At 35.1% G+C, this 16031-nt stretch overlaps 1 protein-coding gene across 1 annotated transcript in view; it reads right to left on the reverse strand.

Annotated features, from left to right (window-relative positions):
- The window catches only part of mgl (low-density lipoprotein receptor-related protein megalin), a 298877-nt gene extending 283437 nt beyond the window's left edge, over nucleotides 1-15440 (reverse strand). Inside the window, exon 1 of the mRNA XM_081747000.1 lies at nucleotides 15324-15440. Coding sequence (XP_081603126.1) covers nucleotides 15324-15420 — 97 coding nt within the window. The 5' untranslated portion in view covers nucleotides 15421-15440. The remainder of the gene's footprint in view (nucleotides 1-15323) is intronic.
- Nucleotides 15441-16031: the final 591 nt, after the last annotated feature.

Below are 16031 nucleotides of genomic sequence, written 5' to 3' on the forward strand. Positions count from 1 at the left end.
AAAACTAAAGATAAAAACATTTACAGAAATATTTTTCAAATCTAACAATTCATTTATCCAGAAAAAATAATGACAGCATGGGTGCCCGATGAAAATTTTCTAGGGGACTCATCTCCCTGGTTACTATATACCCTATTACATTTGATATTTTTTATTTGTATTAAGAAATTTAATACGTTTTCATTATCTAGGGGAGCGACCCCCTGCCCCTCCTTCGGGCACACATGAGTGATAGTATTCTTTTATTTCTGTAACATGAAAAATTGCAACACAATTTGTGTAATGCTGTACTAAGTATGGTAAACTACGAAGCACTTTTTTTTTTTTTTTTTTTTTTTTAAGTATTTCAACAGTGTGATTCTAATTCTAGCTTCACCACCACTCGTAGTTGGCTACATTATCGTAAGACTTTAGTTTATACATCGAGCAGCTTCTTGGTTTCGAATTGTTGCGCTTTGGAGCGATCTGCTTGCCACGATAGCCAACTAAAGTTTTGTTTGTCACAGAAAAAAGTTCAAAAATTAACATGGTGCTTTCCCATACATTACCTTGCTTAATATTGAATTTCCAGGATATATTCAACAGTACACTACTGTATATATCACACCAGAAAACCACACACTAAACAAACAAACAAACAAACAAAAGAAAGAAAGAAACAAAACAAAACAAAGCACAACACATCCGAACCTACGCGCTATGAATCCTCGCTTCGAACATGTGCTTTTTCTCTCCAATGCGCATGCCCGACACAAGCATCTGACAGGAAAACGGTCTCCTACCATTATTTTAGAAAAACGGTAAACCGTATATTTTTCATGATAGGAGGCACTTATTTTCACGGTTATTGGTTACAGTGCACTGGTTTTGCACTTAACTTTACAAACATGAAGCACCCACTGCAGCATTCCACTTTGGTTAGCTTTTTGGTATTTCCTTTCTCATTGCTATCGCGACACCATTCTCGACTTTAACGCCACCCGAATAGAATAATGTGTAATTTCCCGATACTATCTAATCTTTTTTTTTTTGGGGGGGGGGGGCATTTTACTTCACTCAAGCCCAATTTGTTCACGTTACATTTATCCATTTCCACTTTTCAATTCTGAAGTTTACCCGCACGTCCTAAAGGTCGTACGTTCCAGGTCCCTATGCTGAAATAAAAGTTATTTTATCCTTTGATGATCCTTCCCGAAGTAGTCCCTACCTAGAGATTCGAACGGGGACAATTTTACCTCCGAAATGTTTTATCTCAGGAAGAACCATGATTGTATTCATTATCCTCCATCGTCCCTCCTGGAGAAAAATAATGTGGTAGTATTCCTATTTCCTTTCCACATCTCTATATCATTGACCACCTGGTGGTTCATCCGCCTTTTAGGACAGTTTCCGAGTCTCATCCGCCCTCCGAGGAGGACGTTAACACCTAGTGGAGGTTGGTACTTTATCCTGGGAATCTGTCAGTCTCCACCTACGTTGGCCACCTAAGACGTTGCCCGTTTTCTCCCGTGAGAAGTTGTAGGTTGGGATTTTCCCTTCGATTAGAATGAGACCCGAAGACATTTCTCAAACCTGTCTGGTACATTTAGAAAGCAAAACCGCATTAGCACTTCATATTTATTTAAAAGATTTTTAAAGCAAAGAAAAAGAAAAAAAAGCAACGAAAAGGAATGTAAGAAATTGATAAAAATGAGAAAACGCGAAAAGAAACACAGATATGATGTAGTCCATCAAAAACTTACAGGACAAGACACTGAACGAAGAACTTGTTTTTACAAGAGATAAGTAGCCTACTACAGAGACAAGTCATCTTCTTCTGTATACTGCAAGTTGCATACTACAGTTCTTTTCTTTTTAAACTTACCTTTCGTTGACGTTTGATTTCCTTTGCTTCTCTTTTAGCTGTCAATATATGTTTTATTTTTAGTTTTAATATTGGTAACTTCTGAGTTTCAATTCTACGTCTTTCTGATAGGGGCAAATAGTGCTGATGTCACCTCCAACATCCAATCTCTAAATGCATTCTGCATAACTTATTTATTTATTTATACTGTATCTTGTAATGTAAAATGCAGGCTCCATAACTTATTGTGCAAAATGCAGGCTGCATATTTCATTTTTGAAATGCGAAATGCAGGCTGCATAGAACTTATTGTAATGCGAAACGTAGGCTGCATACTATGTAACGTACGATGAGAGTTGCTTAACTTATTTTCGTAACGCAAAATTTGAGCTGCGTAACTTGTTGATGAATTTAGAGTCACGATTCCCAAGTGCCGAACGAACCACTAATGAAGAGCAATTTGGTTTTCTAAAGGACGATTCGAGAATTTAGGGAAGTTAATAATTTCTAAAATTAAAAAAAAAAAAAAAAACAGAAAGTCATTGTTTCAAAACAACAAGAAATTAGTTTCTACAGAGACATTTATATAAAAACAAAAGATTTATTTATAATTATTTCTTAGTTGTATTTTACCATTTTTGGTTCTTAATCTATAGGAAAGGAGGGCAAAGCGGATCACTTAACTTCAAGGGCCTCAAATGGCAACTAAAATTAAGACCAGGAAACCAAAGTTTTGAGGAAATATTTTATGATTATTAAACTTTCAAATAAGAATACAATAGTAACGAGAATTGCATATACATAAATGATATTGCTTAATTACTGAACTACTGCAATTTATCCACTTTGCCCCACCGGTAGGGCAAAGCGGATCATGATAGTGGGGCAAAGTGAATAAGCAAAACTCATACATTAAAAGTCAGTGTTTAATACAGATATGCAAAACAGAAATTGGATAGAAGAACAATATATGTGTACACAGTATAAGACAATAAAAAAAAACACCTAAATGAACTGCTGTACCTACCAGAAGATTAAAATGTTTAATATTTTGTGAGTACTAGCCTAACATATTTAAATATAGAATTAAGTCTAGACAAAGCTTGCATACGCATGATCCCTAAATATGTTTAAAAAACCTCAAGTCCATAGAAGTCTTTTTTCTTATTAAGTAGGCATCTAGTATCTTTCAATCTATAGTAACTCTAATGAGTACAATTTACGTAGTAGCAAACAGATTTAAAAAAACAATAATAAGGCTTAAGGCTGAAAATAACATCACATCACACGCTTGGTTTACACAGATATCAAATGTGTCCCTTATAATAATATATGTCTTGTTCCTTATAATAATCGGTACAGTTTTCGTGAAACCATGACAGACAAATAGAACACTGAATCCAGTCTTCATTAAGTGGATCTGAATAACATTCATGACAGAACTTGCATTGGTAACTACCGTCTTCTGGTGATTTGGAATGTTTTTATTTGTAATTCCAGATGTACTTGGGAGAGCTATACCCGCAGCAAAACATTTCTTCTTGCAGGAGAACCTTGAATGGTAGATTTCCTTCTTTTCTCTGGTACTTCCTTTACGGAAGTTGCACCAGTACTTGGTTCGGTAGACATAGTAGACTTGCTATACTTCTTCGCAATCTTCTGTTTTAAACATTCCTTGATAGAGGTACTCGTTAGTTCCTCTGCACGTAGAGACCTCAAGCTTCCCCCTCCCCGAACAAAATTTCACCGTACGCCACTGTAGTCATTAGTCCTGAACATGTATGGAACATTTTACGTAAATTGATTCGAGGCAAAAAGTAGAGAAACGAAGAAACAAACAAAGATCTGAAGTTAATTAAAATCATTTTAAAAGATGTAAAATCAAACTAATAGTTTCTTAACAGTGGTATAGAATTTCATAGTTTAATATAGGATAAGTTGCGTTAATAGCCGCTGCGATTATTTAACTGAACTCTTATCTTAACCCAACTTACTACTACAACAACTACTGATGTTACTCTACTACGACCACCACCACTACTACTATTACTACTGCTATGTTTTTGTTCGGCGAGTGTTAACGGAACAAATTTAATATGAATTTCAATATTCAAATTAGCTGTGTTGCAACGTATACGTACCGTCAATACCACATTTAGTGCCAAACAGATGTTCTAAAACAGTACTGTATTATGCTTGGGGCAAAGTGAATCGCTATTCGCTTTGCCCCTTCTAAAATTATTCACTTTGCCCCACACTACCACGTGAGACAAAAGACTGTCTACAGCATATGGACGACGTATTTACGATAATTCTCAAACATGATAACAAAGGTAAGATCCCACCCTGTCCATGTATAGTGTGTTCGCAAACATTCTACGGAATAGTAAGAAAATATTTCAAAATCCTTACCTCTTGAATTTTTTAGCAAAATGCGTATTTTTTTTCTTTCTCCTCTCTCGTCGAAACAACAACACGTACACATAAAACAGTAACGCCCTTCTTTTCTTTCACTAGTGACGTCATAAACTGGGGCAAACATTTCCTGCCCTCTGTTTTCAGTTGACTGTAAATTGCGTTATTCGCTTTGCCTCATATATCCACTTTGCCCTCCTCTCCTCTACTAATTTTTTCTCACGTTTATTTCAGTCTTAACGGCTTCGAAAAAATAAGAAGAGCACTCAAGAAGAAAGTACACAGGGAAGACATCATATGATACAATGAGAGGAATCATGATTTTAGAGGAGCCTAGGTGGAGCATGAACAAAAAAGGTTGGAAACCACTTATATAAAGTTTATCGTCAACGAGGTTATATGAGATGTGGACCTATAGCTTAACGTAGGATCTGAACACCATGAAGTCTCAACGGGAATCGAAGCCGGGTATCCTACACCGAAGGCGCGAATATTAACCATAGGGACACGAGGGAACTCAGCATTTCTTTTCTTTTCGGTTTTTTTTTTTTTCAGTTTTAACATCTGACGATTGTGCACCGAGGCTATGGGAGACGGTGATGATAAGATGGATTATCAGCCCAACAACTCCTTCACGATAATTTATTTCATTAACCGTCCGCCCCCTTTAGCCTTGATGTCATAATCGTGGGACGTAAAATTACAAATTTCATTTCATTTCTAAATACGAGTAGCACAACTTATTATTTTTAAACATCTAAATGCAACCTGCATATTTTATGTGCAATGCGGGTTGAATAATTTGTTTCTGTAATACAAAATATTTATTAAATAAGCACAGAACAAACGGGACATAGAATATGCTCGATACAAAAATGCATGTTCAAAAAAAAATAAATAAATAAATAAAAAATAAAAAGTAAAAATCGGTTTCTGCTGTATTAAGGTCAAACATAGATCCAGTTGCAATTCCTTCAACCTGAAATATCTCTTTCAACAGAACTTGTACGTAATGTGTAAAAATGTTACAAGCTAAACGTAGGAGATAAGATGAGTCTTACTCCCCCCTCAACAAAAATTTCATGCTAAAATCAATAACAAATTCATCATCGTCTCTTCTTCCCATCCTTTGCTTTCGTACACACACACATACACGCAAAAACACACACACATGCAAACTTCGTATTTTTCTTTTTCTTCTTCATTTTTTAGTTAGCTTTAGGCATCGCTAACTTGCAGGCATTAAAAATATATCAAAATGACATTAGAATACTCCCATCACTAGTAAAGGACTTTGTGCTGACACCTAGCGAGAAAAATTAAAAAGATAAACACAACTTCCGTGTTTTAGAAGAATTAAAAAAAAGGAGAGAAAAAAGCTCCAAAAACAAAAATAGAAGAACAAAAAGTTCTTCTTCTTGAATAATATATCAAGATTAAGAAGGGAGCTCTTTTCTTATTCTTCCAAGAAAATAAAGCAAAGATATCAAGTTCCTTTATAGAGATCAAGCCTTGTTTAGGATACCCATTCCAATAGAGCATCTTTGAATTTTCCTATATTCGCATTCATATTATCTTAAAATATAAATACAGAACACCAATACAACAAATTGAAACTTGAGGTCCAGACATTTAGATATCTTTATAAATTACGAAGACGAAATTGGACACAAATTATGGGCAAACTGTTGATTAGTGTGACTGAAATTTCCGTATTTTATGTCTGCTTGGACACCACCATCTATAACGCAAGTAACGATGAATAGAGATCGAGGTTACACGTACGAGGTCACAAACTTCATACATGTTCAGAAAATAGGGTTAGAGTGTCCAGTCTGTCAGAAGTATGTTATATATCAGGATCGTTTGAAAGCATATCATAAAGAACACACAGTTGCGAATAATTTTCCTGTAGGAATTCAAATTGCGACATTCTACACATCTATTCGCAATAATAATAATAATAATAATAATAATAATAATAATAATAATAATAATAATAATAATAATAATAATAATAATAATAATAATAATAATAATAATACAAAGAGTGAATTTGGGCCAAAAATGATAAATGAATAAACCATATACCATGGTTTTGTGAAATGTCGTGCTGGTGACATATCACTGAAAAATTATCCTTGCCGCCACATATACCTTTTTATGAGAACTCCTCAGAAAAACTGTGGGAGCAGACTCTCGGAAGTGCAGTTACAAAGGAGTGAGGCATACACTAGTCGTTCAGTAGTTCCGCGGATATCAATAAGAGAAAAAGACTCATGATGCCACTTGATTTGATCGGACCACTCAACAATGATTGCCGATTGGATGTTTCTAGTTCTTTAAGTTTACGAAATAACCGAGAAAGTTTCCTGAATCAGGTTGTCACATCTAGCGAAAAATAGAACTGCTACAACAATCATGAATGGTTACAATTTCGTGATCAATGTCCAGGACAGTTTCCAAAATTAATCAATCCATTAAGGTATAGATTCTTGTATGGTGTTGTATAGTCCAAAATCAATCCTCCATCCAAGTAAGGTATTGTTTCTAGTATGGTGCTCTATAGTTCAAAATCAATCCTCCATCCAAGTAAGGATTGTTTCTAGTATGGTGTTCTATAGTCCAAAATCAATCCTCCATCCAAGTAAGGTATTGTTTCTAGTATGGTGCTCTATAGTTCAAAATCAATCCTCCATCCAAGTAAGGATTGTTTCTAGTATGGTGTTCTATAGTCCAAAATCAATCCTCCACCCAAGTAAGGTATTGTTTCGAGTATGGTGTTCTATAGTTTAAAATCACTCCTCCATCCAAGTAAGGTATTGTTTCTAGTATAGTGTTCTATAGTCCAAACTCAATCCTCCACCCAAGTAAGGTGTTGTTTCTGGTATGGTGTTCTGGTGATCCATGTCTTTCTCCATCGAGGCAAAACCATCACTGCGGATCGTTATAGTATTGAACTTACATAAATACATCAAAACTTGTCCGAAAGCATCCAGTAATGGCATCCTCATGGCATCATTATGACAATGCACGAGTATGACGCTCAAAGGACGACGCAGACTCTCGATGAGTTGCAATTTGGAAATTTTTCTTCCTCGCTTGATGAGTTGCAGTATGAAAACCTTTCTTACTCACTCGATGAGTTGCGGTATGAAAACCTTCCTTACCCATTAGATGAGTTGCAATATGAAAACCTTTCTTATCCACTCGATGAATTGCTGTATGGAAACCTTCCTTACCTACTTAATGAGTTGCACTATGAAAACTTTCCTTACCCACTAGATGAGTTATAGTATGAAAACCTTCCTCATCCACTAGATGAGTTCCAGCATGGAAACCTTCCTTACCCACACAATGAGTTGTGGTATGAAAACCTTCCTTACCCAAACGATGAGTTGTGGTATGAAAACCTTCCTTACCCATTCGATGAGTTGCAGTATGAATTCCTTCTTACCCACTCAATAAGTTGCAGTATGAAAACCTTTTTTTACCCACTCGATGAGTTGCAATACGAAAACCTTCCTTACCCACACCCATTCGATGAGTTGTAGTATGAAAACCTTCCTTACCCACTCCATGAGTTGCAATATGAAAACCTTCGTTACCTACTCGATGAGTTATAGTATGAAAACCTTCCTTACCCACACAATGAGTTGTGGTATGAAAACCTTCCTTACCCACACGATGAGTTGTGGTATGAAAACCTTCCATACTCATTCGATGAGTTGCAGTATGAAAACTTTCCTTACCCACTAGATGTGTTGCACCATAAAAGCCTTTCTTACCCCCTCGATGAGTTGCGGTATGAAAACTCTTCTTACTCACCGTATTTTCTTAACAAGTCTTCCAACTACCAATATTTCTTTCGCCATTTCGATTACCTATTGGGAGGAAGAACTTCTCGATGACCTAGCGATGCAACGTGCAATTGAGAACTTCTTCGCATAACAGACTTTGTACTTCATAGACCATGGAATCTAATCATTTGTTAAGCATGGCAATAATAATAATATTAATAATAATAATAATAATAAATAAAATATAATAAAATAAAATAAAATTAAACGAAAAAGGTGTAACTGCAGGAAGAGTCTATTTTCACTAACCAAATATTGCAGTATTTTTTCTTCTTTTTTAAATAAAGAACCCACGAATGAAAACTTTTCACCCTCCTAAATGCTTGTTCCACTTAGCCTTACCATTGTGTTTACTCCATATCTTCACTATAATACATCATAGCTATCGAAAATGAAATTAGTTCTTCAATCCAATACCTTACGTACTAGACTTAGAGAAAGCTGGAATATGTATAAGTATTTAAGGCCAAAAGCAAAAGTGTTAATATGTCAAAGATTCTTCTACTGGTACAGCTACATTAACGTACACTCATGTCCAAAATGATTGTCGCATATCTATAACTGTCTTCTTGTAAGAATATAATTTGATAATGATTTTCCAGGGTACTTTTAATACTGATACTATGTGTATAATCAGGAAATGTATATTTGTGGTAAATTTCATAGGAAAAGGATTATAAATACGAAAATTCGAATGAGTAAAACAAAATGTTGCTAAATTAACAAGGAAGTTTTATTTTAGTTTTATGTTCTTATTTACTGCTCTTTTGACATGAAATTTTCCACATACATGCCTTTGCAGATTATACAAATACTAACATTGTAAGAAATACCGGACCTATTCGCTGTCAAATTATATTCCTACAACAACATATTTATAGACATGCGACAATAATTTTGGACATGAGTGTACATGTTGTTTACATTGATCTATTATGCCATTTTAAAAAAGCTTCATAGACCTGATACAAGCTTTTAACTCATACTAGTTGTATCCACTTCTACCTCATCTTAAGTAGTTGCTACCTACTTTTTATCTTCTATTTTCGATATCCTATAACTTTCAACATCTAACCACTTTTTTTTACATGCTTTTCTCCAATTAAATATGAATCAATTTTGTCTTCAAATCTTCCAACCTTTATTTTACTTGTTTAACATACAATGTTTCAACCGCGTCCTCAAGTCTTCCAGGCTTAATTTAACTTCTTTAATTTATAATGGTTCAACTGTGTCCTCAAATCTTCAACCTTAATTTAATTCGTTTAACTTACAATTGTTCAACCATGTTTTCAAATTTCACAAACATTTATTTAATTTATTTTCCGATGTCATGCAATGAAGAAATTTTGCACAGCGATCTATATCGGGTGACAATAGTTATTCTCATATATTTCTATTGTATATGTATAAGTTAGATCACTTATGATTTCAAAGAGCGATGTCAGCCTTTCAGTATGCAACCGAACTTTACTGTTGAGTAAGGTGGGATTATTCAGTACACAGGGGTTAACCTTAACATTCACAAGTTCGAACAAAATTTCAGATTTTCTCTATTTTTCATAACACATTTTGATTTTTTAAAAAGAACATGCTTTCTTTTTTTAAAAAATAACAAACACAATAAAACAAATCGTACTGATTTTTTTAAAATAATTCTGTTTTCAAGCAAATTACTTGTTAAAAATTTTATATTTATGCATCACTAAAAAAGAAAAGCATGAGTACGCTCTCATATACCTTACTTGATTTATATGAGAATTGAAGAATTTATAAATTAATTGTATATGAGAATGCTTCCCATGTTTTTTTTATTAATATCATACATAAATAGATTTTTTTCGTAAAAGTTATTTTCTTGAAAACATTTTTATTACTTTTTAGTACGATTTATTATATTTTGTTCGTTATTTTAGAGAAAACATTTTTTAAAAATATTTTAACTTTATCAGCGTGGTCTTCATTATTTTCATAATGTTTTCCCTATCTACTATAAAAATATTTTTATAAAGGCAGGAGAGAAAACGGAGCAAGTAAATATCTACATTATTTTCATGTTAGAAGCTGCTCATCTTTTTTGGGAGGAATGGAGGATGCTAAACTTATACAGTGGCTCGTAGCTGTATCGTTCTTGCTATGACAGCGATACCCGCTCTATAAAGTGACACGATAGAGATATATTTGACAAAACTATGATTAATGGCTTGTTTATCTGAACCTCTGCATATAGTTAGTGTATACCCCGTCCAAGACCTCTTCATTTTGAACGCAGCCTTCGTGACTTTTATATATGTGTGGATAACTTCCAAGTAATCAGGCAAGCACAATTTGATCGTCCTCACATATATTTCTTGCTTGTGAGTGCGTGTGTGTTCTCAGCAAAAGTGACCATAATTCAAAATCAATGGCGAACGCTGATTTGCACAGGCAGATTCACCCTTTCACTCAGTGGTCTTCTTTCTCTGTATGAAAGGCTAGCGGAGGAGAGAATTCCACTGACAGACTGACTACAGTGTGTTTTCTATCTTTCTTGTTTTAGTCGTACTCCACTTCTCAACATCCACCCTACTACCCGTATCCCCATCCCTATTCCCCCCAGAGGGTCTTTTCCTGTAAGAACTCTCTAATCTCTTCTGGCAACAGGTCAAGGAAGCTTCATTGCCATGTCCATCAGGTTCACCAAATAGAGAGAAAAAGAAAAAACAGAGGTCTCGAGATGGGGGTGGGGGGAAAAGCCTTTGGCAGTAAATCACTGACCATTCGCAAGCTTTGATAATCAAATAAAACCAAAGCAAATGGGGTCACCACTTACTGTTCGAGGAAGTTTCACAAATTAGCTACTACTTGTAATCACTTTTCTGAATACAAAAGCCATACAAAAAGTTGAGGAAATGCAAATGTGTGGGCTTCCTTTTATTCTGTAAGATAATCTCTTATACGAATTGTAATATACAAGTTTAGATTTCCTCATTGATTTTTAAAATAATCACGCATCAAAACTATATTTTTCCTTTCTGAAGAATGTGGAACTTTTATTTTTTACACTCTGAAATTAGAGTATATCAAAATAATAATAATAATAATAATAATAATAATAATAATAATAATAATAATAATAATAATAATAATAATAATAATAATAATAATAATAATAATAATAATAATAATAATAATAAATGACACCGATAATCTCAATTTCTAATCTACTTCTCTTCAGTTGTCCAAATTTGCATAATACAAGGTGTATTCAAAAAAAGATCAAACTTTCGAAGTAGCGAGTCAACCGGCACAGGGAAGTGCACTGCGACTACTCAGTGCACATAACGGCAGATTTAGACAATAAACTTCATTTATCTCGTTTCGCTATTGCCGTTAGCAACCGAGTTACAAATGCTGAAGTGAGCACATGCACAATCTGTTCTTCGGAAGAACCTGAAGAACCTGAAGAGCAACGTGTGTGTATGTGTGTGTGTGTGAAATTTCCTAAAAATTTTGGCAAAAAAATTTAACCAAGTATAAGGGAAGGAACTGCTTGCCATTGCAAATGGCAATGAAAACTTCCTTGAGACTTTTTTCCTTATTTCCAAACTTGGAACCACTTTGAAAGGACGCCCTTTTCAAACCATAGAAGAGATTCAGGACAAGGCGACAAGAAACCTGCGCGCCATCCCAGAAAAGTGCATTCCAGGAGGCTTTCCGAAAATGGAAGAAAGGCTGGGAACGATATATTGCCAGTAAAGGAGACTACTTTAAAGGGGGACAGTGCTTAAAATGTAAAATGAACAGTACAGATTTTATAGCAAAAGTACGGTCTTTTTTTTTTTTTTTTTTTTTTAACACACCTTATATACCTCTTCCAAATATACCTGTATAATCACTTTGCTAACATCGGGACAAGGCGAACATGTTTAACTCTAACTTTGAAGCTTCGATGCGCTACTCTACTTCGTCAGTCTCTTCGTTTTAACATAAGGTTTATCCTTTAGAAGACCTCAACATCAATTGTAATCTCCTTATTCCCCTCCCTCTTTTACCACTTACCAAACCCCATACCACATCTATTTCTTCTAAAATAATGTCCTAACTAATTCGTCTTTTCATTTTAACTATATTTGTATTGTTCTCCTTTCCACAAGCTCCATTTCATTTTGGTTCCATCAAACTAATATTTTCATTCTTCCCTTACCTTTATTTTGAAAGCTTCCAATCTTTTTCTTTTTGGATCAAAAGATCCAATATATTTCAGTCAGAAATTTTCTTGTAGACCTTATATCTCGAGAACTACATATAGTGTAGGCAAACCAAAACTACAACTTAACTCAGTATGATGTTCTTATTCCGTAAAAAATACGAAAACTCGATTTAGGGGCCATTCAAATTTTTTCTGGGCCCTGATCCAAAAAATACAATATATTTCATTCAATCAAACATTTTCTTGTACGCCTTATATCTCGAGAAGTACATACAGTGCAGCCAAACCAAAACTACCACTTTACTCAGTATGATGTTCTTATTCCGTAAAAAAAATATGAAATCTTCACTTAGGGTCCATTCAAAATTTTTTTGGGCCCTGATCCAAAAAATGCAATATATTTCATTCAATCAAACATTTTCTTGTACGCCTTATATCTTGAGAAGTACATATAGTGCACCCAAACCAAAACTACCACTTAACTCAGTCTAATGTGATTATTTCGTTAAAAAAAAAAAAAAAAAAAAAACTCGATTTAGGATCCATTCAAAATGTTTGTGGCCCCTGATCCAAAAAATCCAATATATTTCATACAATCAAATATTTTCTTGTACGCCTTATATCTGGAGAACTACATACAGTGCACCCAGACCAAAACTACCACTTAACTCAGTATGATGTGCTTATTCCGCAAAAAATACAAAAACTCGATTTAGGGGCCATCCAAAGTTTTTGTGGCCGCTGATCCAAAAAATCCAATGTGTGTCATTCAATTACAAATTTTCTTGTACGCCTTATATCTCGACAACTACATATAGTGCAGCCAAATCAAAACTACCACTTAACTCAATATGATGTGCTTATTCCGTTATTCCGTACAAAATATGAAAACTCGATTTAGGGGCCACTCAAAATTTTTATGGTCCCTGATCCAAAAAAATCTAATATGTTTCATTCAATCAAACATTTTCTTATACGCCTTATACAACTACATATAGTGCAGCCAAATCAAAATTACCTGTTAACTCAGTATGATGTGCTTATTCCGTAAAAAATAAGAAATCTCTATTTAGGGACTGTTAAAAATTTTGTTGGCCCTGAAGCGAAACATTCCAATATATTTCATTCAATCAAAGATTTTCTTGTAAGCCTCATATCTCGAGAACTACATATAGTGTAGCCAAACACAAAGTATCACTTAACTCAATATGATATGCTTATTCCGCATGCAAAATTTTTCTGGCCCCTGATCTAAAGAATCCATGTTTTTCATTCAATTACAAATTTTCTTGTATGCCTTATATCTCGATAACTATATTGTAGCCAAACCAAAACTACGACTTAACTCAGTATGATGTGCCTATTCCGTAAAAAATATAAAATCTCGATTTAGGGGTCATTCAAAATTTTTTATGGCCCCTGATCCAAAAAATCCAATATACAGGGTGTCCGAGAAGTCCTTCCCTGATTACAGAAATTGATAACTCAGGCTAGAAATAAGATAGAAATATGAAACTGGTGTTGAATTATTTACAAACTATAAAAGTTTTGGTCACATCAGTACACTTCCACATGAGCACCCTTGGTAGCACGTAGCACATCTAGGCGATATTCAATTTCCAGCCACACATTAGCCAACATCACTGGAGGGATCGATGCAACGACTGTGGTTATTCGTTGCTGCAGGGTTTCAAGATCTGGTACACGTGTTCGGTAGACCTCATCCTTGACATAATCCCATAAAAAGAAGTCTAATGGGGTTATGTCAGAAGAGCGTGGAGGCCAAGCTGTTGGTCCATCACGACCAATCCATCGCCCAGGAAATGTCCTATCGAGATAGGCACGGACGTCCAAACCCCAATGACACAGACCAAAACTTTTATAGTTTGTAAACAATTCAACACCAGTTTCATATTTCTATCTTATTTCTAGCCTGAGTTATCAATTTCTGTAATCAGGGAAGGACTTCTCTGACACCCTGTATTTCATTCAAACAAACATTTTCTTATACGCCTTATATCTCGAGAACTACATTTAGTGCAGCTAAATCAAAACTACCACTTAACGCAGTGTTATGTGCTTATTCCGTAAAAAATAAGAAATCTCGATTTAGGGGCCGTTCAAAAATTTTGTGGGCCCTGAACCAAACCATTCCAATATATTTCATTCAATCAAAGATTTTCTTGTACGCTTCATATCTCGAGAACTGCATATGCTATCACTTGCTATTACTTACCACATGCTATCACTTAACACGCTATCAATTAAAAAGCAGAAAAACAGATAAAAGAATAAATATATGAAGATAAAACTATAACAGGAACAATAAATAGCAAAAAAAAAAAAAAACAATAAAGTATGAGAATAAAGGATAAAATATAAGCAACGTACAAAGTAAAAGAAGGAACAACGAACTAAAATGCTTAGAGAATGTGAGCGAGGCCAACAGCATACACAAAGTTAAGAACACGAATAACAGAAAACAGGTCATCCCCCAACGTTCGGTCAAGGATACGAGGCAGTCTGTAAGTTCTCTGAGTTCTGAGTATTTAGGATATTCGACAAGAATTTGCCGAATACTCAGTGGGACAATAGTCTTCACAATACGGACGGGGTAATTCACGCAGCACATGACTATGCGTCAGATGAGAGTGTCCGATATGCAGACGCGCCAGGACCACTTCATCTCGACGACTAGAAAGAGATGATGTCCACCAATCTCCAAGGAGCAGGTTAATTGCGTGAAGTTTACTGTCATGCGCCTGGCCATGTACTTGCTTGTATCGCAGGGGACCCGAGTTCAATCCTGATAGAAACCGTGTGGTTGGAATCCCACGTCAAGTTGTAGGTCCTTAGCTCACCTCATGTAGTCTTAGTGCTCAAAGGAACGCTTAACTCAACAAACAAAAGTAGCCACATACGCCCCATCAATAAAAAGAAAAGAATAATAAAGTTACAATTTGAGCATAATCTTTCTATTACCTGTACATAAAACACAAAAAGCGATACTTACGACATGTTTGGAATTCATCTTCTCCCTTTTCACAGTCTTTCTGGTAATTACACACCCACAACGAGGGAATACATTTCCCCTCGGGGCATTGAAACATTCCAGGTGCACAGCTACTTCCATCTGTAAATATAAAAGAAAATAAATATTATATTTGGGTGCTTAACAAAGTCAAAAATTCTAGCAATAGTTTGATATAATTAGAATACTGTAGACTAGATTACCGCTTAATAGGAGGCTAAGGCTCTTAGTCGAGTGAACTTTAAAAAAATAATAACAGCGGAGGTAGAATAGGTGGAACGACCATAGAAATCTGCACGGATGTGGGTATTCGCAACAATATAGCTGTCTGTGGATGAACTGTAGTTTTAGTTTCTTTGTGGATGGCGGATAAAATTGCGCATACTTGTGAAAAGATGACTATTCGCGTCGCGAATTAGTGTATTTACATTTAAGGAGCAAACAACCTCCAAAGGAAAATTTTGTTTCGTTGGAATTTCTTTCTGCTGCTGTTAGCAAACTAGGGAAAAACAGAGTGGTGGTTTCCGGTTGCCTTCCACCCCACAGTATCCCAACTGTTAAAAAGTAATTTTGAGCACGCCTAGAACTAATATCAATCTTGCCGTACCAATCACTATGATTTCGCCAACTTGGCTACTGGAGAACTGTAGCATGAGTGACGTGCTAAAGGGTATGGTGGCAGGAAAAAGA

This window comes from Thermobia domestica, chromosome 18, assembly GCF_964235325.1.
Source record: "Thermobia domestica chromosome 18, izTheDome1.hap1.1, whole genome shotgun sequence".
In the NCBI taxonomy this organism is placed as follows: domain Eukaryota; kingdom Metazoa; phylum Arthropoda; class Insecta; order Zygentoma; family Lepismatidae; genus Thermobia; species Thermobia domestica.